This window comes from Epinephelus fuscoguttatus, linkage group LG9 (genome assembly GCF_011397635.1).
Source record: "Epinephelus fuscoguttatus linkage group LG9, E.fuscoguttatus.final_Chr_v1".
Lineage (NCBI taxonomy): Eukaryota > Metazoa > Chordata > Actinopteri > Perciformes > Serranidae > Epinephelus > Epinephelus fuscoguttatus.
In genome coordinates this window covers 689815-717226 of record NC_064760.1, presented here as the reverse complement: position 1 = coordinate 717226, position 27412 = coordinate 689815, and the positions used below count along the sequence as shown (strand labels likewise).

Sequence of the window (27412 nt, the reverse complement as noted above, 5' to 3'; positions counted from 1 at the left end):
ATGTGTATGCCAAGTTTCAGGAGTTTTTTAGGTTTACCAAGTGTTCGGAAGCACCTCCATAAATTCAATCACACATCCAAACATACAAACAGATTTGAATTGATTTAAATAGTGACTGTAGCTCATCTGTCCATTTATGGGCCGAGTCAGCTCTGAACATCAAACAGAGAAGAAACTACCAGAAAAAGTTTATTTTCTCAAACTGCAGGTTCAGTTCAGACTCAACGTTAGGCCCCGCCCACCAGGGCAGGAGAGGGGAGGGAGGGGGGGTCTGTGTCCAAACTGGGACGTCCCACTGGAAATGTCTTCTGTGTGAAGTGGTGAAGCAGTTAGATCGTCCCGGGCTCTGCACACAGCTGACTTCTCTTGTCCCTGCTCTGCAAAGTCAAAGGTAAGATGTGTTCATGTGTTCATCAGGTGACGCCGCTCTGCTGCACTAACCTGTCAAGCTTTCACTCCTTAGTCTGCAGGGTGAATGTGTGTGTGTGTGTGTGTGTGTGTGTGTGTGTGTGTGAGAGAGAGAGAGAGACTCTCAGGCAGGTTTAGGTTTGAATGTTTCAGCTGCTGTAAAAGTGCACTTTTATTTTCAGGCTGAAGTTTTGTGGAATTTTTCTTTTAAACACAGTTAGCTGTGCTCTGAGATGAGATGAGATGAGATGAGATGAGATGAGATGAGATGAATCCTCGTCTCTTTGTCAGCTGCAATAAATCAAATCAAATAAGCAATTTGTTTTTCTGCCAGTTTGACCAAAACGAATCGAGCAGCAGAAGTGTTTCTTCTCAGAGTATTAACCACACACACAGCCGGCCTGCTGCAGTCTCAACACCCAGGACTGAAAGTTCACACTTGATTACCTGCAGCAGATTCTCCTGCAGCTGCCTGAGCTCTAAATTCCTCCTCCTGGTTCTCCACAGTTTAAAGTCAGTGTGGTAGATGAGTGACATCAACACTCCTCCGTCATTAAATCAGTCCTGCAGGTAAACAGGCTGTGATTAGGAGGGTTCATTCTCTGTGGAGGTATTGTGTGCCACATCGGCAACAGGAGGGGGGTGGGGGGGGGGGGGGTAAAGCTCAGGGGAGGAGGGAGGTGTGACTGATAAGAGCTCTAATTTGTGCACAGTCTTTGTTGTGTGCTAACCTGAGGGTTGATTTACTGCTGTCACATAATCAGACTTTAGTTCAGACGCTGTGTTGGTAAAGAGTTCCCGGTTTGTCTGAGTGCAGCATTAATCTGTGAAAATAAAGCAACTAAACAGAAAGAAAGAAAGAAAGAAAGAAGGGAGGGAGGGAGAGAGGAAGAGGAGGAGGAGGAGCGGGGGTGGATGGGATTCCAACAAAGCCTGATAGAGCAATGGGAGCCTGTTCCCAACAAATATCTCCCTCTGTCTCCCTCCCTCCCTCTGCGACTCCCCCCGCTCTGATTACTCCCATGTAAAGGAATGCGGGTTGCCATGGTGACGGGTTACCAGCTGTTTAAAGTGCTCTGTTAGTTAGTTCAGATGCCTTGGAGTGTCGGGACGTCACTGGAGCTCACCCACAGGGAGAGGGTCTGTGTCTGCACGGGCTCAACTCAGGACGGCTCGTTATGATCTGATCTCTGCGGCATAAACAACGTGTCAAACTGTTTCCTGTTTCGATGTGACATCACCCCCACGCACAAAGCCAGCTTGATAAAGAAAGAGATGAATGTGTGTCTGCAGAGTTTGGTCCTGATCTTATTTCTGTAGCACACAATGTGTCCAAGCTTCCTGTCTCAGTGTGACATCACTTCCACACACAAAGACCTTTTCTGCTTATGTGATTTAACTTTTTGTAGCGTCACAGCGTCACTGTGCAGAGTCGTGCTAACGTGTTTGACTCATGAAGGCTGTTTTCACCTTCATCTGCTGAAGGAGAGAAGTTTCTCTCAGTGTGCATTCAACACATGAATGTACGAGATGATTTTTGGAAGCCAGTTGTCTGAACAGCCGAGAGGAGAAGAAGAAGAAGAAGAAGAAGAAGAAGAAGAAGAAGAAGAAGAAGAAGAAGAAGAAGTGGTGGTCTGATACAGAACAATTACACAGACGTGACATGGACGCCTGAAGAAGCCTCCTGAGAACAAAATGTTCAGAAACGTGTCCGGCAGTGAAGCTGTTGTCTTTTGTTCCAGTCTACAGGACAGAGTGTGTTTCAGTCTGCACAGTTACACTAATATTCTTAAAGTAAAATAGAGTCACGTCTCAGTGTCCTCTCCTGTCCTCGGTCCTCACACTGACTCAGTGTCCTGCTCTCTGCGCTGGTCACACCTGTTGATGAAGACAAAGTGTCTGCATTAGTATGAGTGAGGAGGAGACACAGCGTCTCTGGCTGCTTAATTGTTGAGGTGGCCGGTCTGGACTGAAGTGGGAGGAGGAGGAGGAGGAGGAGGAAGAGAAGGGGGTGGTGGTGCTGAGGATGCTGGGAAATACTGGGCCAGCTTGGCAATCTGTAGAAAAGCTCTAATCCCCCGACGGGAAGAGAGGATTGTGAAGAATCTGGAGTTTAGTGTGAGAAAGAAGGATGTGATGAAACAGAGCGAGGGACAGAGACAGAAAGACACAGGTCACAGGGACGGAGACAGAAAGACACAGGTCATGGGGACAAAGTCTGGGACAGGAGCATGATACAGAAGCTTTTAAAGGGGACAGAAGTGATGTGGGTTTAGAGAGAGACATGAGACGGTGAAGGTGACTCAGAGTGTTGATGGAAAACTTTGGATGGTTTCAGGTCTTTAAATCTTCCTGTGTGGCAGCAGAACAAACAGCTGATGGAAAATCGTCCTGAGCTGCTGCAGCCTGTTATTACTGATTTAACTGCAGCACGAACTGCACTTATATAAGGCTGGGGGGGGGGGGGGGGGAAAACACATTCAGATCCCAAATTTTGGCGATAAAGTGACAAATATAAAACAGAAATTGGATTTTCAAATTTCCTACAGTCCCTGAACACATTTTCTTTCACTGTCTTTTTCAAAGAGAAAGTTTTAAAAATCTAATAACTGATTTATGGAGGAGGGAGGGTCATGGATCTTCCTCCAGTCACTCAGGGAGGGTCACACCCAGCCGCACCCTCCTCCGATAGATAAAGAGCAGTGCTGTGGTTCATTATTTCATTTCTCTCTGGCGCTTGAGTTCAGACAGTGAGACGACTGTAACGATCAGACCTGTGGTGATGTTCACTCGGACTCGTCGGCTGGCTGTCTCACTGAGCACATACACTTAAAGCCTTCTGACCTCTCACAGTTTACACACCACACAAAGACTGAGACAGGTCGTTGGACACGACTCGAGTCATTTCAAGCAGTGAGGTTTGATGATGAGATCTGAGAGCAAAGATTTCAGTTCATCTTTGCAGAGAGGCCGAAGAGGGCTGATGAAAGCAGCTCCACACTGTGACACACAGAACTGGAGTCACTAATTAATGACTTCAGACTCGAGCTGACAACCCGACTTGGAGGCTAACACCAATGACTTGTGACCTCACTGGGACCTGAGCCTTCTGTCTTCAGAGTGCTTGATACCTTAAAGAATATGTGGTCACAGAAACAGGAAGTGCAGTTTGCAAAGTGTGTACAAACTAAAGACGGAGACGCAACAACCTCCAGCTGACACACAGCGACACACATGACCCAGAGTGAACGTGTGAATGTCCAATGAGAGTGAAGTAAACAGGAAACAGAGGCTCTGTCCTGATGGAGGAGAACACAGGTCAGGTTACATGGATCCTGATCTCCTGATGTTTGTGCTCTTTGTGCTCAGAGTTTCCTGAGTGATGGGGATGAGTGGTGGTCTCTCTCAGACTGCTCTTTGTCCAGGACACTCAGAGGGGTTTCCCCCCCGAGCCTGCAGGGAGCAGCTGAATGTGTCAGGTGTCGTATGGCTGGGTGAGGACGCAGCTCAGACTGAAGGAACGTCTTTATAACGAAGCAAAAAATCAGAGGCCGCAGGTCGCTGAGATCAACCTGTTCACTGACTCCACCTCTGGAAAACTCACTGACCACACAGGGTCAGACCTTGACTGTTATGTTCCTGCTGGTGGTAAAGGACTGTCTTCATCCTCTCAGTTTATCGTTTTGTCTTGATGCTGACCCTCCGCTGAGTCTGAGAGGAGGAACAGGTGTAACGGAAGCTGTCAGGTGACGACAGAGACAGGAAATAAACTCCATCACAGAAAATGACTGAAGACAAAAAGGTCCTCTGATGTGAGGGTTCTTTTTTCTTCTTGGATTTTAAGTCCATGTCTCTGATGTGAAAAATGGAGTCTATGGAGAAAGGTTTTCATATAGTGTAATATAGACATAGATACTGGATGTGGATTTGAAGTTTTGTGTTGCGACATCAGAAGGAAACAAACTGTGAAACTCGTCACAACACGGTCACCAGAATAAATGTACTTCTGCAAACCATGAATACATTTCTACCATATTATTATCCTGCTGAGACTTTATGTTGTCCGACAGCTCAACACTGTGGTTAACGTGCGGTCGTGTTTAGGCACACTTGGTTAGAAAAAGATCAGCTTCAGTTACACAGTCTCTGCAGGAAAGGCGGCCATGTCTCGCTGCTAACTAACGGCTTTTGTGGCGCTGTCCTGGCAGGAAACACTGCAACCAAAGATAAAGGTGTTGAACAGTGTCTGCAGGCGTCTCACCGTCCACCATCTCCTCCACCTCCTGACGACACAGCCAGCTCAGATACTACGTCACTTGTATTCGTTGCGGAAACACAGAATGGCATTATTTTTTCCTGGCCTTTGGATGCATCCATCTTTTCCATCCAGTTCATTGCACTTGACAAACCTCAGATTCGATCTCACGAACAGCAGGTCGGTCGGTCGGTTTTAAGAATGTGTGTGTGCAGAGCTGAGAACACGGACAGACAGAGGAGATCAGTGTTTCTTGTCTCCTCTCAGTCCTTTGCATGCTGCTGTTGTTTGTCTGTGCTGTTTGTTGGCACACACACGGCTGCAGGTTGTTTGTCCAGGCTTCAGAGCTGCCTGTTATGTCACCGAGGAGATGAAGAAAGAATTCCTCTAAATGTGCTGCTGTAGAGAGCATGTGAAGGCGAGGGAGGCAGGAAGGAGACAGATATTAGAGTCAGATTCAGACGTGTGTATGAGCAGCAGCAGTGCTTACCTAACTAACCTCCCAAATTAAATACAGAGAGGAGAGAAAGAGTCTCTTTATGAGCCTCCACTTTCCCTTTTAGCCTCGGCGCTGTTTGATTAGAGTGCAGCTTTCCAAATAAAATAATTTGTTTTGCTGTTACGTCAGCGCGTCCGGCCTCCTCCTTCCTGCCGAGCCGAGTCCAGTAACTCAAACAGGAATATGTTAAAGCCGACATACGACAGGAACATCGCGTCCCTCCAAATCAAACACTGACCCCACTCTCTGTGGACATGACACTCTGTGATCCCGTTAAGCTCCCACTCCCACTCAGACACGTTACCTTCACATGTGTCAGGGGACCTTTTGACGAAACTTCCCGTCAGCAGAGCACCTTGTTTTTTTCTGAAGCACAGAGACGTTTCCTTGTGTGCAGCTTATTTGGAGACGTCACCGTCTGCGTCCACTGCCAGGGTGCCTGTATTTTTCCACGTCTGAGCTGCTCATGACTTCTCATCTCTGGAACTTTCTCTAACAGTGGTCACCATTGTAAAAGTGCTGCCTCCACTCTGCAGAGAGCAGCGGGAGATTTTCCTCTGACAGGTGGAAACAGACAAAGACACAATCATGGTGTTTTATATTCTCTCTTCAGAAAACAGACTGCAGAGACAGACGTTAAAGTCTGGGCATCAAACGTTCTTCTTCTCAGTCACACATGTTTTATTCTGACTGCTGAGATACCAACACACACGTCCATACATCACATCATCATACAGCATCACATCTGCAGACACACCTGCAAAGACACCTGGAGAGACATGTGCAGAGACACCTGCAGAGACACCTGGAGAGACACCTGCAGAGACACCTGCAGAGACACCTGGAGAGACACCTGGAGAGACACCTGCAGAGACACCTGCAGAGACACCTGGAGAGACACCTGGAGAGACACCTGCAGAGACACCTGGAGAGACACCTGGAGAGACACCTGCAGAGACACCTGCAGAGACACCTGGAGAGACACCTGCAGAGACACCTGGAGAGACACCTGGAGAGACATCTGCAGAGACACCTGGAGAGACACCTGCAGAGACACCTGGAGAGACACCTGGAGAGACACCTGGAGAGACACCTGCAGAGACACCTGGAGAGACACCTGGAGAGACACCTGCAGAGACACCTGGAGAGACACCTGCAGAGACACCTGGAGAGACACCTGGAGAGACACCTGCAGAGACACCTGGAGAGACACCTGCAGAGACACCTGGAGAGACACCTGGAGAGACACCTGGAGAGACACCTGCAGAGACACCTGGAGAGACACCTGGAGAGACATCTGCAGAGACACCTGCAGACAAACGACTGAACCAGTTGTATTTCGGTTACTCATCGTCAGTTTCCAGCACCAAACGTTGGTGTCTTTTAGTGACCTGTTGGTGTTTTCCTGCGGGGGTAGTGCCACAAAAAGCTTTTATTTTTAATTTGTATTTTCACCAAGACATCCCTGTGTCTGCCCACGGGAACAGCACCATGAAAAGCAGATGATGTTCCTCCTTCCATCACCTCAGCCTCCTTAAAGCCTCCAAGTGTGTTTGTAGAGACTTGTTTCTGTTTTCCCAGCAGGGTTAGTGCTGCCACCCAAGATAACCCCAAAACCTAAATTAAGAAATCTGACAAGGGATTTACAATGCCCTGCTCAATACTTAATGCAATGATAACACACGAATGCATTCATCCCAGAATCAGATGTTTTTCTTGGTTTTGATCTGAACACAAAATGTATTTTGTGATTTTGACATGAAGATCTCACCATTACAAGTTATTTAAAAAGTTAATTGTCCAAAATAATCATTCAGTTATGACAAGGAAACAAAACAATCCAACAGTCCAGCTCGTGTCACCAAACTGTGTGAAACTAAAATAAAACAGATCCTGTGTCAGCCTCGAGGAGGTTTTCTCCAAATAGCTGGATAACAACAACCAAATCACCAGAGCAAAATGTTTCTGCTAACCACGGACACATCGTTATGGATTATGGATGTGTTTTTCATGTTTTAATAACTCTGTGGTTAACGTGTGGTTATGTTTAGCAACAAAAGCCATTTGGTTATAGTTTGGAAAAGATCAGGTTTTGGCTTAGAATACTTATTTTTTGGGGGCCTAACCCTCTCGAGACACTCAGAGGCAAGTTACTAAAAAAACACCCACAGTTGGTGGCAGAGAGTCTGCTGGAACTAAACAACCAGTTGAGTTGTTTGTTGGTGTTGAACAGTGTCTGCAGCTCAGCAGGCGTCTCTCCAGGTGTCTCTCCAGGCGTCTCTCCAGGTGTCTCTCCAGGTGTCTCTCCAGGTGTCTCTCCAGGCGTCTCTCCAGGTGTCTCACCATCCACCATCCCCTCCACCTCCTGATGACACAGTCAGCTCAGATACTACGTCACTGTAGAAACACTGAGATGATACGTATGAAACATACAGATGTATCTGTGTATTTGCGGTTTGCAGAAACAAACACTGCCAACATTCTCTTCAGGTGTCGGGGCCGATAAACACATGATTGTAGTATAAAATCACAGCTGTAGTTTTTGGAGGACGTTGTGTGCGACTTTCATCTAATGACAAAACATGTGCAAACCTGCTGTGAAGAAAGAATGCGACGTGGTAAACACCTGGATCACACGTCAGTCACTCCTGAGCACTGACCGACAGTTCTGACAACAGAAGAAAAATGCAGCTGCAGGCGAACGTTCACCAACTCTTTGTCGTCCAAATGACAGAACGTTCTCGTGTCGCTCGAGGACTCGTCCAACAACAACATGTCAACACAATTCACCTCAAGTCATCTGCAAACTTTCTCCTTTTCACTGCATCTGTCTGAACACGTCGTCCTATTCAGGCGCTGCGTGTCAAGAGGCCCTCGCACCACTTTCAGGATGCCCAGCAACCAGCCAAGCAAAGTGCTCCGCCCCCCAAATGTCACGTTCAGTTTCCCTCAAGGCGAAGCTTTTCACTTCCTGCCAGTCTGAGCTGATAATGGCTGCTCATGATGGAGGAACAAAAGGAGAAATATTCTACAAGATCAGCCCGTCTGGTTTTATTGGTGCACTGTTGGTGTAAACCTGCTGCCCTCTGAGGTGCAGGAATCCCAACTATTCCCAGCTCTGTTTTGTAAATCTCATTATCCCCCGCTGATCTCCTGCAGCGTTCAGTATATGGTCCAAACTGTGTCAGCTCTCTCAGCGTTTGCTCCCTCTGCAGCTCAGACAGCAGACACTGCTCTTTATGATATCAAGCCACAACATAAAGCGGACGAGTGACAGAGAACTTTGATCTCTACAGACCCAGATATACCATACGTCTTTGATGTGAGATGGTTTGTGGATGTCTGGCTGAACAGCTGATTTAATGGAGGTGCAGAGGGAGATAACTAATAGAGGAAGAGGGATGAAGACCAAGCAATGTCACGCTCCATTATCGAACAAAGGAGCCCTTATTTAGTCCTTCAGATGAGACGTGATAGTGGAAGAGCAGCAGAGACGCAGAGGGTTCCCAACAATGGAGCTCAGACGATCAGATGGAGAGACGATAGAGAGATGGGGGACGACTCTCACAGGAAATCAGACCTTTCTACATGAAGAGGTCGTGTTATCCTTCTGATTGGATCAAAAAGAGCCCGTGAGACCGAACAAACTCCTCAAGGAGGTGTTTTGACTCATTACTTGTAATTAGCTTTATATAAACACACAAGATTTCATCAGGTCAGGTGACGGAGCAGAGAACACTTTAACACATGCTCACAAACACACATCAAACATTTAACTGTGACAATATCAATCAGAGTAAAGCTTCATTATAACTCACAGAGTTCACAGACAAAACAAATGTATTTAACCAGACAGTTTTCTCCACATATACAACATGCTAACATTATTAGCACAAGTCTATGGCATTTACAGTTGCACAAATTAGCCTAGAAGCTAGCAGAGTTTTCCTCTACTCACATGAGGTCAGGAGAGATCACACACAGGTCTGCGAGAGAGAGAGAGAGAGAGAGAGAGAGAGAGAGAGAGAGAGAGAGAGAGAGAGAGAGAGAGAGAGAGAGCGAGAGAGAGAGAGAGAGAGAGAGAGAGAGCGAGAGAGAGAGTTACTCCGTGGAGGATTTATTGTCTGTAAGAGTGATTTAGATGTCAGAATATTACACATGTGCCTGTTTTCTGAAAAATAAAAAAATAGGTCTTTGTTCTCACCGGCTAACGGTCAGGTGATGGTTTGCCGAGTTCAGCATTGTGGGCGTCACCATCTTGGATTTGAGGCCGTTAACATGTTGATTTCTACATGTGAACATGGAGGTCTGTGGGGACGCACTCTAGTGGACATTAGAGGAACTGCAGGTTTGGATTCAGGTTTCAGTCCTGGAGGACGATGCTTAATAACTGTTTAATAATTCCTCTGATGCAGACGATTAAACACTTGATCGCTTAGCTCTGGGCGTCAGCTGCTATTGATCACCAACATCCTGATCACATGACGACTAATCAAACATCAACAGATCCATTTGTATTCACCTGTCTGTCTGTCTGTCTGTCTGTCTGTCTCCACAGCCTTTGAAGATGAGGGTGTGGATTGTCTTCCTCCTGTGCCTGGCCGGCCATGCCATGGCTGCTCCTGTAAGTTACACTGTGTGTGTGTGTGTGTGTGTGTGTGTGTGTGTGTATGTGTGTGTGTGTGTGTGTGTGTGTGTGTGAGAGATCATTGTCTACTTCTGACTTCCTATCCTCAAGTGTTTTTAGCTTCATGTGCACAAGTTGTAATATTTAATCTGTGTGTATGTGTGTGTGTGTGTGTGTGTGTGTGTGTGTGTGTGTGTGTGTGTCAGACTGAGGAGGAGCCCTTCGTGGATGAGCTTGTCATTGAGGAGCCAGTTGCTGAGGTCAGTCCAGATGTTCATCCTGTTTCAGAGTCTCATGTTGTTCTAACGTGTTCTCGTCACGACTCGTCAAATATCGTTGCTTTGTCAGGGACCTTTAACATCTACACGTGGCGCTGTAGGTGTCTCTAGGTGTCTCTAGCTGTGTCCAGGTGTCTCTAGGTGTCTCTAGGTGTCTCTAGATGTGTCCAGGTGTGTCCAGGTGTGTCCAGGTGTCTCTAGGTGTCTCTAGCTGTGTCCAGGTGTCTCTAGGTGTCTCTAGGTGTCTCTAGATGTGTCCAGGTGTGTCCAGGTGTGTCCAGGTGTCTCTAGGTGTCTCTAGGTGTGTCCAGGTGTCTCTAGGTGTCTCTAGGTGTGTCCAGGTGTCTCTAGGTGTCTCTAGATGTGTCCAGGTGTCTCTAGGCGTCTCTAGGTGTCTCTAGGTGTCCTCCTGCATCGTGTCTTTTCAAAACTAAGCTCAGTTTTCACAAGAAGTGTTTCTGCTGGTCAGATACGTTCAGTGTGTCAAAGTCACAACGTCAGTAAAACACCTCGTGTTTATTTCCCTGTGCAGCAGAAGCTTGTGGTCAGCTTTGGAAAGAAACACTGTGGTTTGACTCAACACTGAGAGCAGTGAGCAACTGGCTCCTGAGTGAACATCCAGGGTTTGTTGGATCCATCCAGCTCCCCTCCTGCTCGCCCTGCAGGGACTCTTCAGCTCCGTAGTTGCCGGCGGTGTTTCAGTCGGACACTGCCCAGTGAAAGGTGCATCAGTGCGTCGGTGTCTGACACAGCAGCTGTATTGTAGTGAGAACGTTCTGGTTTCCTCTCTGTGTAAAAGCTGAAATGATGCAGACAGTAGCAGTGAGATAATTAACATATGAAGGGGAGATGAGTCAGTGCTCAGATCTGTGCTGCAGGTCATGGCTGAATGAGACAGACACAAATATAAAGCCACATGTTGACAGTCAGAAAGCTGCTGGACAGAATCAGAGCAGATGGTTCTTCTAATTTACTCGGCTGTCTCTCGTCCAACACGCAGACTGCTGTTTTGTTGAGCTGAGCTTTTTCCCACCGATCTCCCAAACATCTCGTGGCCGACCTCCAGGAGCAGCGTCTCTGTGCTCTGGTTAATAAATCCACCTCAGGTCTCACTTTAATCTGACCTGGAGATGAAGCAGGTCGTGTGGACTGACTCGTGTTTCAGGTCCTTTGGACGTCACAATCTCAGCAGTTTATAAAAACCTACACAAATAAAACCCAACTTGTAATTAACATCCATTAAAAGTAGCACAGCTCTGTTTGGTTAACGCTGTTGTTCCACAGATTGTTTTGTGAAACTCAGCCTGAATACTTTTACTCCCCTCTGAGTTTGGTTTGGCGTCCGTGATGTGTTTCTGAGCCGTGCAGCTGCTCGCAGAGATGATCAGATCTGCGACGGAGCTTTGGGGTTTCATCTCTGCAGCCAGACAAGATCAGTGCTATTTCTTAACGTGACGATGGCGGCGAAACGCCCTCAGCTGAATCACTCATTTCTTCAGACCGTGAGACAATGGATCCGTTACAGAGTCGCTGGAAACTAAACGCAGGACGTGGAAATCAAACTGAACAAATCCACACATAGGCTGTTTGTTCTGACCCTCTGACACGTTTCCTAAACTAGACAATGACTGGATGGGTCCAATGACCACCGACTTTCACTGAGTTCTGTAATTTAACTCAGCGCTGACTTGTGGTTTCACACGAGGACACAAACAGCAGTCTCGTTAAAGTCCTGTGTTTGTTTGACCCATGCACCCTGACCTCCTCCCCACACAAAACATGCCGCTCTTTACGCCTCCTGACTTCCTGCTTTTGCTCCTGTTGTAATTACTACATCCAGACGTCACCGCCCTGCAGTAAATGTAAATATGGGAGGTAATAAGCTGCTCACACAGACGACCAGTGGCAGCGTTTTTTGGGTCTCCAACAAACAGAAAAACAAAAATTCCTGCAAGTTCGTTTGATAAATCAGCTGGTTTTCATTCTGCAAACTAAAACCTTTATAGATTACTTACTTACCGATCACTCCAACAGACATGACGCCACCATGTTTGACGGGTTGTCGACTTCTGATCCCTCATTAGAAAAGACTTTCTTTCCTTTCAGATTGTTTCATTTGAAAATATTTTAGAGGTCTGAAGAGGTGAAGGTTTGTCATGTTTTTCAATAGAAATATAAACCTAATGCAGAAGAATATGAAAAGTTAAATAAAAGTTAAATTCCTCAGAAATCCTGTTCCTGTCGTCACACCACTGTCAGATGTTCACACAGGATTTACCGTCACACTGCTCGTCTGCCATAAAGTCCATCAAACTTCCTCGATCCTTCACTGTGTGTGTGTGTGTGTGTGTGTGTGTGTGTTATTTCACACACACTAATAAACCAGCGTTTGACAGTGTTGGATATTATGGTCTGGCTGCTCCCAGACTCTGTTTGGCCTTCAGCTGTAGCTTTAGGTAAACCTCAGACTGCTCCAGGCTCCCATTCAGAGTGTCTCATTCTGTACTGTAATTACACGTTCAGCTTTAGAGTAGAACTGAGAGGACGACCTGCGAGGAAACTGAGGGACACCGCGGCTGGGAAACAGTCCACACACAAAGTGTTCAGATCCTGTTGGAAGGATTTACGCTGCTGCCTGACTCACCAACAGTCTGACCTCTGACCTTTGCTGTTCCTCAGGAGGCTGAGGTGGGAGCCAACCCCGTGCAGATTGAGATCGGAGACCCTGTTTGTCCCTCACCATCCTCACTCGCTGAGGAGGAGGAGGAAGTTGTCCTCACTGACGTCCTCACTCTCCTCACACACATATTTGTCACGCACCTGTCCCTCACACACACACCCTGTCCCTCACACACCTTGCTTCTGACACTTTGAATAACTTTGGGTTCATTTACATCAAGTCCCACGAGATCAACCTGTCCCTCTGTCCTCACCCTGTCCCTCACTCCCTGTCCTCACTGTCCTCTCACTCACTGTGTCACTCCTGTCCTCTTTGTCCTCCTCACTCTGTCCTCTCATCCTCACTCTGTCCCTCACCCTGTCCCTCACCCTGTCCCTCACTCTGTCCCTCACCCTGTCCCTCACTCTGTCCCTCACTCTGTCCCTCACCTCGTCCCTCACCCTGTCCCTCACTCTGTCCCTCACCCTGTCCCTCACCCTGTCCCTCACCCTGTCCCTCACCTCGTCCCTCACCCTGTCCCTCACCCTGTCCCTCACCCTGTCCCTCACCCTGTCCCTCACCCTGTCCCTCACCCTGTCCCTCACTCTGTCCCTCACCCTGTCCCTCACCCTGTCCCTCACTCTGTCCCTCACTCTGTCCCTCACCTCGTTCCTCACTCTGTCCCTCACCCTGTCCCTCACCCTGTCCCTCACCTCGTCCCTCACCCTGTCCCTCACTCTGTCCCTCACCCTGTCCCTCACCCTGTCCCTCACTCTGTCCCTCACCTCGTTCCTCACTCTGTCCCTCACCCTGTCCCTCACCTCGTCCCTCACCCTGTCCCTCACTTTGTGTTTTAATGTTTAATGCTTCAAGTTTTTCATTGGTGTTCTGTGCAAGTGTTGTGAGTTTTTATGGTGGATTAAAAAAATTACATAAATATATTTATGTCATTAAATGAATAAATGCAACAGACTAAATAAATGCTGACATAAATATAGAAATAAATGAATAAATGCAGAGGTTGGGACCTCATTAACACCGTCTGGTTTACTTTGAAACTTTTGTTGTGTTATTTGTTTATTCATTTAGTTTTAGTTTAGTTTAGTTACTTTATTGTCTCCCTTATTTTTTGTTTTATTTATTGCGTATTTAATTTTTTTTTTATTCCTGTTGACTATTTGTTTTTTATGAATTTATTTATTTGATCCAAAATTATTCTTTATCAATATTTATATTTTTTGTTTTTATTATTTTTATTTATATATTTTTTATTTATTGATCCTTCAGTCTTTTTTCATCTGTGTTAATATTAATATCTCTACACATTATTACAATAGAGGCATTGAAGCATGATTTTAAAAGAAATATTTGAAGTGGCCATAATCAATAGTTTTATAATGTAAATGTATAAATGACAATAAGCATGAATAAAATAAATCTACTATTTATATAATATTACATTATTATTACATTACATTACATTATTAAACTGTGAAAAGTTCATATTTGTTTGTTTGTTTAATTTTTTAAAGCCAGTAACAAAAGTTGTCTAGAAATTTAGTACAAAGGTAAAAACATCCTTTTATTTATAATTTATAATAAAGTAAAAGCAAAGTTAAATAAAAAGTTAAATTATCAGAAATGCCTGATTCCTGTGCGTCACACCACTGTACAGATGTTCACACAGGTTTAAACACGTCACACTGACTCGTCTGACCTGGACTGAAAGTACAAAAATCAAACTTCCATCGATCCTTCAAACGTGTGTGTGTGTGTGTGTGTGTGTGTGTGTGTTATTTCACACACACTAATAAACTCAGCGTGACAGTGTCTGATTTAGCTCCTCTGTCCTCCAGCTACGCTTTCTAGGCTGTAGCGTTTAGTGAAGCCTCAGACTGACAAATCAAACATCCCATAATAACAGAGTGTCTCATTCTGTACTGTAATTACACGTTCCAGCTTTAAGTAGTAACTGAGGCGCAGCCTGCGGCGCACGGGCAGCACCCGCAGCAGGAAATCAGTCCAACTGTACAAAGTGTTCAGATCCTGTTGAAGGATTTACTGCTGCTGCTAGAAACTCTTTAATATCTCCGTTTTCCATGACTTGTGTTTGACGACTGTTAATTTGTTTTCAACCAAACAAAGTGTGTGATGACAGCTTTATGTTTGTTCAGCAGTTAAACTACAGTGCAGGACTTTAATACAGTAATGAGCCGAGCGTTTCGCTCTGCGTGCAGGAACATATTTGTCACATACGTGTGCTGCACAGTATAAATGTTCATGCATGACTTTGTATGAGCTCACAGCTGCTGCTCAGACACAGTTCACACTACATCAGTGATTCTGTCTCACGTCTGCAGCTCCCTGGCTTCAGACAAAGTTCCTCTCTCGAATGGTGTCGGACATCCAGTCGTCTCTTTGCTGAAGACGCTCACGTCCTCTGGGCAAATCTTAACGTTACGTCCGCTCCATTAGCTGCTGTAAGACTCCATGTCCATCTCTGCAGTACAAGTCCCTCGTGTCTGAGATATTTCATGGATCTAGAAGCAGCTCCAAAACAAACTGAGGTGGCAAATTTTCTGTCTGTGCAAGTGATCAGCTCCCACTGCCACAAATCTCGGGATGCAGTTTATGTACACTGTTTATGTAGTTACTCTCTCTGCCAGAGGGGGGAGACAAAAGCTCCACAGTGCAGCTTTAACCCTGTCACATTAAATGATTTGTTGTTGGTGAAAACGCCGCAGCAGAAGACTGGAGACAGCATGTGTGTCTGGACGGAGCCATGGCGTCTGTTAACTCATCTGTCTTCTGTACCTGTCCTCTGTCCACAGACCCCTGCCTGAACCACCACTGCAAGAAGGGCAAAGTGTGTGAGGTGGACGAGAGCAACACCCCCATGTGTGTGTGCCAGGACCCCTCCACCTGCCTCCCTGCTGAGGCCGAGTTTGAGCACGTGAGTTTAACAACAGGCAGCACAACATTACACAGTACACAGTGAACTGTCCCTTTAAACAGCCACATGTGAGGGTCAGTCCTGTTTGTCTGTCAGTTCACGTGGAATCTAAAAGTTAGTTGGGTTTATTGGATGCATGTATTTATGAGCTGTGATCAGACAGCAGCTCAGAGCTGAGTGAACTCATCCATCTGTCTTTCCTTCTCAGGTCTGCGGCACCGACAACAAGACCTACGACTCTTCCTGCCACTTCTTCGCCACCAAGTGTGCCCTGGAGGGAACCAAGAAGGGCCACAAGCTGCACCTGGACTACATCGGATCCTGCAAATGTGAGCGCCCTGACACAGAGAGCAGCTGCATGTTAACAGACAGGTCTCTGAGTCCTCTGACTCAGCACTCAGATCTGTCAGACAGGATCTGAATCTTAGCGTATGAACTGAGGAGGCTTTGGGTCCGTCTCTGTGAGGCTCTGATTCAGTCTCATCAGAGTCATCAGAGCTCCTGAACTTTAGGTGATCAGGTTGGAGGATGGAGACGAAACAGTGAGAGTGAGAGTTCAGTGAAATAGTCTGTGGAGATCTGCTGAGTGATGAACAGCTGTTAGCAGTGAATGACTCTGTGGAGAGGATGGAGCTGCCTCCACCCTGAACACACCCGCCTGTCTCACTGGGCCAGACGTTAATGAGGCAGAAAATCTGCTTCTCGTTATTTCGATGGTGTTTTCTTCTTATTTAAAGCAGTTTGCAGTTTAACAGATATAAAACTAGTTGTGGTCTGAGGGAGGATGATGATGATGATGATGATGACGGGAGTCTGAGGCTCAGCACAGTCTCACACCAACATGTGAAACACACTGTGTGTTAAAATTACAGGCTGTCTCCATGGAAACAATCAAAATCAATCAGGGCCGTTTGTTACTGTTGAAACGCAAATCTGTGGTTCAGTGACATCACACGATAAACAGTGGTTCATGTTGCTGCTCCATTGTTAGTGTAAAGGGCGAGAACGTCACGGTACACATGAGGCTGCTGTGACAAATGGGTCAAACACACACAGAACTGTTCCCCAGGAGACCGCTGTTCATGTCCTGTGTGAAACTAAACACATTGACTTCTATTGACTTCATGTAGTTACATTATGTGATGTCCTTAACAAGCCTAGTTTAATGTGTTTTAAACTCAACCAAAGTCTTTGTTTCACGGCACAAAAACACTCGAACGCCTGCTGACGTCTGACTCTTTAATATCAGGGAAAGGTTTCAAACAGGGTTAGGGATCAAATGACTCTGCACCAGTCACGGACATTTATCGGCTCCGTCTCTCGGCAGTGATGGAAACAAAACACGTGGTTGAACGCAATAATTTGAGTCCTGTAACTGACTCCCTGCAGTGATGCACCATCATTAATATTAAGAATATTATCACCTATTTTAAGCAGGTTTACAGGTGTTTAAATAACCTGCGTGCAGACACTGGTTTTGGTGGAAGAAGTGGTTTTGGAGCCTCGACACAAGCTTCAAGTCCATCTGAGTCATATTTCTGTGGGACCACGGTGGACGATTCAAAAATGAAACAGCTTTAAATGAACAAAAAAATGAACCATCACAGAAATGAAACAACAAATCCACCTGAAGGAATAAAAAGAGACGAACGACTGCTACAAGTCACCACACGTGTTTATTACATCTGAGCAATGCAAATATAATGCTGAGTCTTTGAGTTTCTTCAGTGACTGAAGGGAGGATCAGAAGTATCATTAGTTCCTCCCCATGTGTGTGTTATAAGAAGCTGTGTGTGTGTGTGTGTGTGTGTGTGTGTGTGTGTGTGTGTGTGTGTGTGTAGCTGCAGTGACTGATGGGAGGATCAGAGCGTCATGTCTGACCTGCAGGCTGCAGCTCTGCACACACAGAATCTGTCTGAACATGCAGGCTGCATTTCTTCCACTGTTTAGTCACAACATTACACACACACACACACACACACACACACACACACAAACACACACTCAGTGAGAGGAGAGTCGGGGCTGAAGGGTCCAGATGGAGATCAGGCTGGTGTTCTCTACACCACAATAAAACTGAATAAAACAGAAAGCAGGTCGTTAATTTGGGAAATCATTTAGAGCTAATTACTTTCTGCTGTTATTTGTTGCAGCAGCTGAAAATCTGACTTCAATTTTTATGACTTTACCAAGTTAAAGATTTCGTCTCTTTTACTGTGTGAACTGTCCTTTTTTAAGACCAATTAAAACAGAATCTAAAGTTGATTTGTGACTGAACATTGTTACAAATGCACAAGTGTCAGTTTGATCTTTTCAGTTTTCAGAAACATTATTTTTTAGGTTTTATTTATTGTAACTTTATTTATTCCACGAACCTGAGGGTGCTGCAGATATCATCAGTGGGGTCGTGTCATTAAATGTCTTTTAAACTCGACTGCAGGTTTTCATTCCACATCCAACTGAATAATGTGTTTAATCCTGCTTCACTCGTCATTAATCATCAGAAGTTTAACAACTCTGTGTGTGTGTGTGTGTGTGTGTGTGTGTGTCTAAGAATTTGCTGTGTGTGAAATATCATCATGAATTAAAGACGTGTGTGTGCCTCACTGTCTGCAGTCATTGAACCCTGCGTGGACTCTGAGCTCAACGAGTTCCCCCTGCGTATGAGGGACTGGTTGAAGAACGTCCTGGTGACTCTGTACGAGCGTGATGAGGACAACAACCTGCTGACCGAGAAGCAGAAGCTCAGGGTGAGTCCAAGGATCGACAGTGTCCAAATCTGTCCGGGTGTGTCGCTGCACAATCTGTGAAGAGACTGATTCAGGATGAAGGTCAATGCTCTCCAAGTTAAGTCAAAGACAGCGCAGTGTTTCGTAGTATGAGAAACAGTATGGCGCCACTTCCTGTTCATGAACTCTTTTATAACACTTAAACACTTCACTAAAACCTGTTTGTGGAAACATATTATGAGAGACTCAAACACTGTCGCAGGGTTCAAATAACAGCCGAGTAGGTGTGTTTGTGCCGCAATGGCGTTGGGCGTGGTTTGTAGGGGCGTGTCTAGTTCACCTCTGCAGCTTTACAACTACACATGTCTTCTGGAGCGAGACACCGTGAGCAGGGAGGTCTGAGCACGGTTTGTAAGATGGAGGGAAGTTTAAAACGGTTCATTTACACAGACTACACACACTGTAATGACACAGAGCTGCTAAGTGTTCCCTTAAGTTCACTGTACCTTACCTTACCTTATCTTACCTTACCTTACCTTACCTTACCTTACCTTACCTTACCTCAGTTTAATGCACTTTAGGCTGTAAGATATTCTGGAACATAAAACAAGGAGGACTCGTCATAACGTGTTCAGTTCTGTTTCTGATGTGCAGCTGTTAGGCTTCACATATTAACAAATGTTCTTAAACTTTATAGCAAATATCATGAAACACACATGGTACATGTTTGATGTGCTCTGCCACACGCTGACTTATAAAGACATGAGACTCATATTTACACAGAGCAGACACACTTCACACACACAAGAGTTCAGTTTGTGTCTAAAGTCCTTTAGAGAAGAAATAAAACATGAATGTCCCAAACACTGAGACACACGTCACCAACAACACTGAAGGTAAAGACTGTTTTATTCTATGTGTTTAAGGCACAGTTTGATGCCTGAAAACAAACCAAACAGTTTAAGACATCATTCATTCAGACTGAGGAAAATGTTTATCTGACTGAAACACACCTGAATACCACAGAGACACATTCTGGATCCACCACAGCTTTGATCCTCCACTTCTCTTACAAACAAGGTAAACTGAGAGGCAGCCTCGTCGCTCTCTGTGTCTGTGTCTGTGCTGTTTGGTAACATCGTGTGTCTGATGTTTTTTAGGTGAAGAAGATCTACGAGAACGAGAAGAGGCTGCAGGCCGGCGAGCACTCTCTGGACCTGCTGGCTCACGACTTCGAGAAGAACTACAACATGTACATCTTCCCCGTCCACTGGCAGTTCGGCCAGCTCGACCAGCACCCCGTCGACGGGTACGAACATGACTCTATTATAACTTTGTTGTTCTGTCATAGACGGAGGAGACATGAGCACAAAGCTCAGGTTATACTCTGACCAGTCAGCACTGTGAAGTTAAATCTGTGTGTAGCTGAGGCGGCGGTGGAGCCTGTGGCAGACTGAGAGCTGATTGGTTTCTGTGAAGTCACACCACAGCAGCTGCACTGATGGATCCAACAGTCACCAGCTGACGCCATAACCACTTATTATTAAAAGAAAAAAAAAAACAGGGATGTGGCCACCACAGATTTACCAACATTTTCCTTTTGCTTGGCAGAAATTTCTCTCCTTATTTCCTGTTAATGATTTAACTCGCAGTAACACGCAGGAGACTAACATGAGTTTTATTAGTGAAAGAACCAAAATGAAGGTGTGTTCAGCAACAGTGTGACAGAGATGTGTGAAAACAGACAGGACGTGGACGAAGGGGATTTTTTTACATTTTGATTTTACTTGATCACAGAAAAGTTTCTCCTGTGATCATGAGACGACAGCTTGTCTTTATATTTTCTTTAAACTCTCAGAAATGTTTTCTCATGATCAAATGTGACCTCACAGAAAATATGTGAAATGACCACGCCCTCTTAACACCACTTAGGGCCCGTCCCAACACCCCCCCTTGGCCCTACCCCTACATTTACGCGTTCCTGCGAGGGGTAGTGGTGTCCCAATTCCTTTTTGCATGTTTGGGTAGGGGGCATAACGAGGGGTAGTGGGTATGAAACTAGCCCTTCGGAGCGAGGGATTTCAGATGCTGACTTGCCAGCGAGGGGCAGACATTGCCATGGCTACCACTGAGCAAGAGACGGGGAAAAAATGTTCATACATAGCTAACGTTACCATCGTCAGGTTGCTTGTTAGCTAGCTAGCTAGCTCGCACTATCTGGCATCTGTCATCTGTGCTGTTCTGCAAAATTTGTTGGACTTTTCACATTACGATAACACGCCAGCTAGTATAACTATGCTGCCTCGTAATGTTAGCTGGTTAGCTAGCTAGCTAGCAGAAGTCCCCTGTTGTCTGTCGTTCATCAAACAAAGCATGATGAATACAGCAAAGACAATCAGTAAGATGAACTCAACCGGAGACTCCATTGTAGATGCTGGTTGGAAATGTAGATGGCTCGCAGCTTCCTGTTTAAAATAGTTACGTATGCATGAACGTAACCGACGCAGTTACGTAGTGAGTGGTGTCCCAGTTCCCAGGGAAAGATTTCAACCCCTACCCCTCGTTGCTCCATTCTGAGGGCCAAGGGGTAGTGGACAAGGGCTAAGGGGTAGGGACAAGGACTAAGAGGTAGGGCCAAGGGATAAGGGGTAGGGCCAAGGGATAAGAGGTAGGGCCAAGGGATAAGAGGTAGGGCCAAGGGCTAAGGGGTAGTGGACAAGGGATAAGAGGTAGGGCCAAGGGCTAAGAGGTAGGGCCAAGGGATAAGAAGTAGGGCCAAGGGATAAGAGGTAGGGCCAAGGGCTAAGAGGTAGGGCCAAGGGATAAGAGGTAGGGCCATGGGATAAGGGGTAGGGCCAAGGGATAAGGGGTAGGGCCAAGGGCTAAGAGGTAGGGCCAAGGGCTAAGAGGTAGGGCCAAGGGCTAAGAGGTAGGGCCAAGGGATAAGAGGTAGGGCCATGGGATAAGAGGTAGGGCCAAGGGATAAGAGGTAGGGCCAAGGGCTAAGAGGTAGGGCCAAGGGATAAGAGGTAGGGCCATGGGATAAGAGGTAGGGCCAAGGGATAAGAGGTAGGACCAAGGGCTAAGGGGTAGTGGACAAGGGCTAAGGGGTAGGGCCAAGGGATAAGGGGTAGGGCCAAGGGATAAGAGGTAGGGCCAAGGGATAAGGGGTAGGGCCATGGGATAAGGGGTAGGGCCAAGGGATAAGGGGTAGGGCCAAGGGATAAGAGGTAGGGCCATGGGATAAGAGGTAGGGCCAAGGGCTAAGAGGTAGGGCCATGGGATAAGGGGTAGGGCCATGGGATAAGAGGTAGGGCCAAGGGATAAGAGGTAGGGCCAAGGGATAAGAGGTAGGGCCATGGGATAAGAGGTAGGGCCAAGGGCTAAGAGGTAGGGCCATGGGATAAGGGGTAGGGCCAAGGGCTAAGGGGTAGTGGACAAGGGATAAGGGATAGGGGCAAGGGTTAGGGGGTAGTGGACAAGAGGGGGTATTGGGATTGGGCCTTTATGTGGCGCTGGCACCTTACCAATTAAACTACAGTGTTATGTAATGTATAAAATGTAAACACATTTCACATTGTGAAATGTTTGCAGTTTGGTTCAGAGAAAGATCGTAGATTTCAGTTTAAGTACATTTCACCTGTTTCACATCAGGTGATGTCACATGATGTATTTACAGAAGGTAAAATGTGAACACTGACATTGACCTGTTCTGGTGTGTGTCTGTCTGCAGGTACCTGACCCACACAGAGCTCTCCCCTCTGCGTGCTCCTCTCATTCCCATGGAGCATTGCACCACTCGCTTCTTCGAGCAGTGCGACTCTGACAACGACAAATACATCGCCCTGGAGGAGTGGGCCTCCTGCTTCGGCATCAAGGAGCGTGAGTATCGAACCATGTGCACGAACACGATCAGCAAACAGCAAAAAGATTCTGAACCTCTCTTTTTATTAAATGTCAGTGTGGTTTCACTAAAACTAAAAATTAAAGCAGTTCATCGTGTTTTCGTCAGGTTTCAGCAGCTTTAGTGAAGTTTCACTGCAAAACAATCAGAGAGAGCTGCAGCAAATGAATATTTTAGATGAACTAAATGATTGTTTATTCAATCTGTAACTGTCAGGAAAAGTGAAATGTGTCAATGAGCTCTTTTTTCAGTCCAAAAGACTGCTGTTAAAAATCTGCAGTATTTGGCAGTAAGTTTTGCAGACATGGAAAATGCTTCAGACTCTGACCTTCTATTTTTAGTTTGCACATGTTGAAATACAAAAGACAAAGAATTCCTCAGATATTCAACATTTGAACAGGCTGCACAGCTTTTTAAATATCTATTGTCAGGGACTGGCTCAAACACATCAACAGTGTCTGATTATAAATGAAAAAAAATGAAAAAAAAAACTTGCTCATCATCAAAATAAGACACAAAATACTGGTGTGAGAAACGTCATTTGTAATTCTTAAAAGATCTATAGAAATAAAATGACGGAGGAGGAGGAGGCTGCACATTCAAGATTTTAGTTTCTACAGTTTTAATTTGGGTTTCAAAATGTCATATATTTGAGAATAAAATGGCAAATAAAATAATGTATTTGAAATATTTTAAATGCAGCTGTGAAAGTATTTTGTTCCATGTGTCACACCTCGTCTGTCAGACCGGACACACAGAATCAGACACACAGGTAAACTCACAAATTAAGTGATTTAACAGTCAAACTAAGATCTGTAGAGTCAGGAGTGTGAAGAGTGGGTGAGTGGAAATGTGCTGGAAAATAAAGGAGAAGGGAACAAATGACTCAAAGCAAAGGTGTGGTGAGGACGTGTGCAGCAGACTGACTGCTGCTCTGTCTGCACCTGCACAGGTGTGCTCCATGACGCTGATTGCACTCGTTAAGTCTGCTGACCTGGAGCGAGACAACACAAGTGGCTGCACAAATCATCTCTTTTTTTTCTGACTAGAAAAATAAAAATTCTAAAACACTTAAATAATTAAACACATACTTTAAACTTTAAACATTTAACTGACATACTGTGCTCATCGTTAATAAAACTCAAATTACAAAACCTGTTGTTTAGAAGATTTAATATGTGTTAATATGTTGTGATGTGTGTGTGTGTTTGCAGAGGTGTTAATATGTTGTAATGTGTGTGTGTGTGTTTGCAGAGGTGTTAATATGTTGTGATGTGTGTGTGTGTGTTTGCAGAGGACGTGGACAAAGACCTCATCATCTGAGCAGCAGCTGCAGCAGTATGACGAACTCCTAGTCACTACTAACGGGACGAGGTGCTGATCCCTAAGTTAAAACAAATCACAGTAACGGTGCTAATTGCAAATTCTTTTTTTATTTTGTTTAATAAAGACCTTTCGTACGTATACCACTAAAATAAAAAGCAAAGAAAAGAGAAGCGTGCACACAGTCTGTACTAACATCACTCCCAGTTAAAGACAAACTAAAGACCTCTGATGTAAATGTATGTTGTTGACGATATTCTATATATAATGTGTTCTGATTAGTTCATGCTTTGAATTGGAGATGAATCTGACACGTGACGTGAGGAGACCAAACTGTAAAGTGGAAAATAAAGTTTCTAAATAAATGCTCCCTCTGCTTGCTTCCTACAATCATCCAGTTAGTTGTTGCACTTCTCTGTGGTGGTGGACTTTATTTTGGCATTGTGTGTATTTTGGTTTTTGATCTTTTGACTACTGCTTTAAGACTTGTTCATTTTTACTGTCCATACAGAGTGCGTGTCCCGGACGAGGACACGCGTGTACTGATATTTGAAACAATAAAGAGGAAATATTGTCTGGACCTTTGATGAGGAGAAAATCTCGCAGGCTGAGAGTTTTGCTCATATGAACATGTTTCTGACACTGAGAGCTCCACACAACTCTTCCATGAATAAATAAAAACTATGAAAAGATCCTGAAATCTCTGCATGCATTCGTATCTTTCTCCTCTGCTCAGGAATTCTCTCAGAGATGATCTGACATGAAATCAGCTCGGCTCCACGAGTCGTGAGGAGGCCGCTCTGTTTACGAGTCAGACCTGAACACGTGTCGTCCCCTGCAGACGGGATGTAGCGTGACGTTTATTTATTCTCTGGTGCTAAAATACAAAAAAGCTCTTTGCTCTGAATGTCTCCTCTGTGCTGCAGTGATGCTTCTACATCTTCCTCGTGATTCTAGTTTACAAGCTTCTTCTTTCTGCAGCACGTCTTCTTCTCTGGTGCTGAACTCACTCAGGTTTTTGTTTTCTATGTTGACGATTAATGTTTTCAGCCCAGTGCTCAGAGGAATGTTTGCAGTGTACGTTTCTGCAAACCACTGATATGTTACATACGTTTCATCTCAGTGTTTGTAAAGTGACGTAGTATCTGAGCTGACTGTGTCATCAGGAGGTGGAGGGGACGGTGGATGTGTGACGCGGCGCTGCAGACACTGTTCAACACTAACAACAAACAACACTGGTTGAGTTTAAGAGAGTCAGAGTCGCTGTGTTTCCGGCGAGTTTTTAGCACCAAACTTGGGTGTGTTTTTGCAACTGGTCACTGCACTTCCTGTCGGCATAGTGCCATGAAGAGCGGCCATTTTTTCCAGAGACATCGCTGCATTTCAAGCTGCGACTGTGCCACAAACACACGTCATAACTAAGTGACTGTTGTGCCTAAATCTAACTGCTACATAAAAACATACAAATGTAAATTATCTGTGATTTACAGAAACATTGGGCTGTTAAATGTATTAAAATCTGAGTATTGTCATATTGGGAATAATAATGAAGTGTAGTGAGCATGTTGATGTCATTGTTGGGTGGCGTCAGAAACAGAGCGTCACCACAGAGGACAGACACACTGATGTCAAAGTGTTTCTATATCAGAAGATCAGCGGCTCCTCCAGTCTGCACGTCCAAGTGTCCTCGGGGAAGATACTGAACCTAAAACTGCTCCTGATGGCCGATCATCAGTGTGTGAGTGAGTGTGTGTGAGTGTGTGTGAGTGTGTGTGAGTGTGTGTGAGTGTGTGTGAGTGGTTACTGAGCAGCAGGTGGCACCTTGTGCGGCTGCCTCGGTCACCAGTGTGTGAGTGTGTGAATGTGACGTGTAGTGTTAAAGAGCTTTGAGTGGTCAGAAGACTAGAGAGGAGCAGTACAGTCCATTACCCATAATCCCCTCTGCTGAAGCTGAAGTTGGGCAGAGACTCTTAAACAACAGCTGTGCAGATGTGAGTGAAGCCTGTCAGTGTGATGCAGGTCAGTCTCTCTCCTCTGATGTTCCAGCTCAGGTTCACACATATAGAATCAGCCCATATCAGATCAGAGACCAGACTGACGTCACATGTTCCTTTAAACTTTTCCCTTCGTGCGTCCTGCAGCCTGTCGCAGCCTCCTGCAGCCTGTCGCAGCCTCCTGCAGCCTGTCGCAGCCTCCTGCAACCTGTCATCATGCTCATCATCAGATGTGTTGGTTTCTCATTGAAAGTAATTAGAAGGCGTCGGCGGTGGCGTCACTTTGCTTCTTTTTGACTATGAGAAGGGTTGTAATCAGGCGTGAGTGAAAACATGTGTGTGGATCCACTGACACACTACAGCACCTCTGAAGGTGCATCTGCATTTATATTTACCAAGATAAAAACATCATGTTGCCTCCTTCATATCTCAGTCAGAGATTTAACCTGGTGTCTGAACGTCTTCACACTGTGTTGATAATGTTCCTCTGTGACTCTGACACACACGTGTTCAACTTCACACATGATGAAAACTGTTAGAGAATTTATTTATGTTGCACAATGAACAGTATTTCTGTATATTCACACACACACACACACACACACACACACACACACACACACACACACACACACACACACACACAGAGGCAGTGCAACAATCCAAACCACAGGAACATTTTGTTCCAAACACAGCGGGCTGTAACTGTACAGTATAACACATGGCTGACATGTCCGTGTCTCTGCTGGACAGAGTGTCTCTGGGCTCAGGACACTGTCCTCCTCCTCCTGAATGTCTCTGACTGTGAGGAGCTGGCTGTGCAGCGAGCTGCTCCTGGTCCCCTGGGAGACGGCTCAGGGAGGGACGGAGCACCCTGTTTACCATCCCCACCCGTTCATCCAGACTCCAGTGTCAAGAATGTGAAACAACAGCTGAGCCTCTTCCACAAAGCCCCCGTCCCTCCCACTCCTCCCCCTCTTCCTCCTCCTCCTCCCCCTCCTCCCCCTCTTCCTCCCCCTCTTCCTCCTCCTCCTCGGCTTCCTGCTGCACTCTGTGTCCTCACACTGAGACACGGCTCAGAGTACGGGGACGCTGCAAAGTGAAGCTGGCTCAGTGTTTGTCTGCTTCCTGCTGCACAGTTTGTAATGAACCTCTGAGAGGTCCTGATCTGTGTCGTCTCAGCTGCTCTGATGAAGCTCACGTTATATTTCAGACATTAAAATCCAGACAGTAACTTTCACATTTTTCCTGCAGACAACAACAGTCAGCAGTTTGCACACAGCCTCCTGCTGCAGAGGGCGACTACATGTGGAAAGATTTCAGCTTTAAAGCTCCAGTGTGTCGATTTAAAATAATCTAATGGCTGTTGTTCCCTCAGAGTGAGATGTGTATATCTACACAGGGAACAGGTCCTCGTCTACAGAGGTCACCATGTTGCTCCGCCATGTTTCTATAGTAGCCTGTTATTTAACATGAAACATCTTTACTCAGTGTTCACACTGCTTCAGTCAGCTGAGTCTCATTTATAAACTGTGTGTACGTAAAGCACGAGGCCTGAAATGCCACAATGAAAACAGACTGACTGACCCATGCTGATCAACATGTTGGAGACAGGAAACTGGCACACAGACGGTGAGGGGGAGCCTGACTGCAGAAACTGTTGACGAGTTGTTTTTGTCCGTACAAACATTTGTAGTGTGGATCACACACTGTGTTTATAAAGGTGACCTGTGAGGATAATTCAGCTCCTGATCAACACTGAAGGAATTCTGACCAGGAGAAG

The 27412-nt window shown here is 45.7% G+C and overlaps 1 protein-coding gene across 1 annotated transcript; it reads left to right on the top strand.

The window, feature by feature from the left end:
* Nucleotides 1-267: 267 nt before the first annotated feature.
* Nucleotides 268-24000, top strand: sparc (secreted protein, acidic, cysteine-rich (osteonectin)). Its single transcript, XM_049585291.1, has 11 exons — nt 268-391; nt 9721-9786; nt 9996-10049; nt 12747-12851; nt 14651; nt 15558-15679; nt 15888-16008; nt 18296-18429; nt 19569-19717; nt 22142-22290; nt 23607-24000. The coding sequence occupies exons 2-11, from the start codon at nt 9730-9732 to the stop codon at nt 23633-23635; spliced, it is 921 nt and encodes a 306-aa protein (XP_049441248.1). The 5' UTR covers nt 268-391; nt 9721-9729; the 3' UTR covers nt 23636-24000.
* The last annotated feature ends 3412 nt before the right edge of the window (nt 24001-27412 follow it).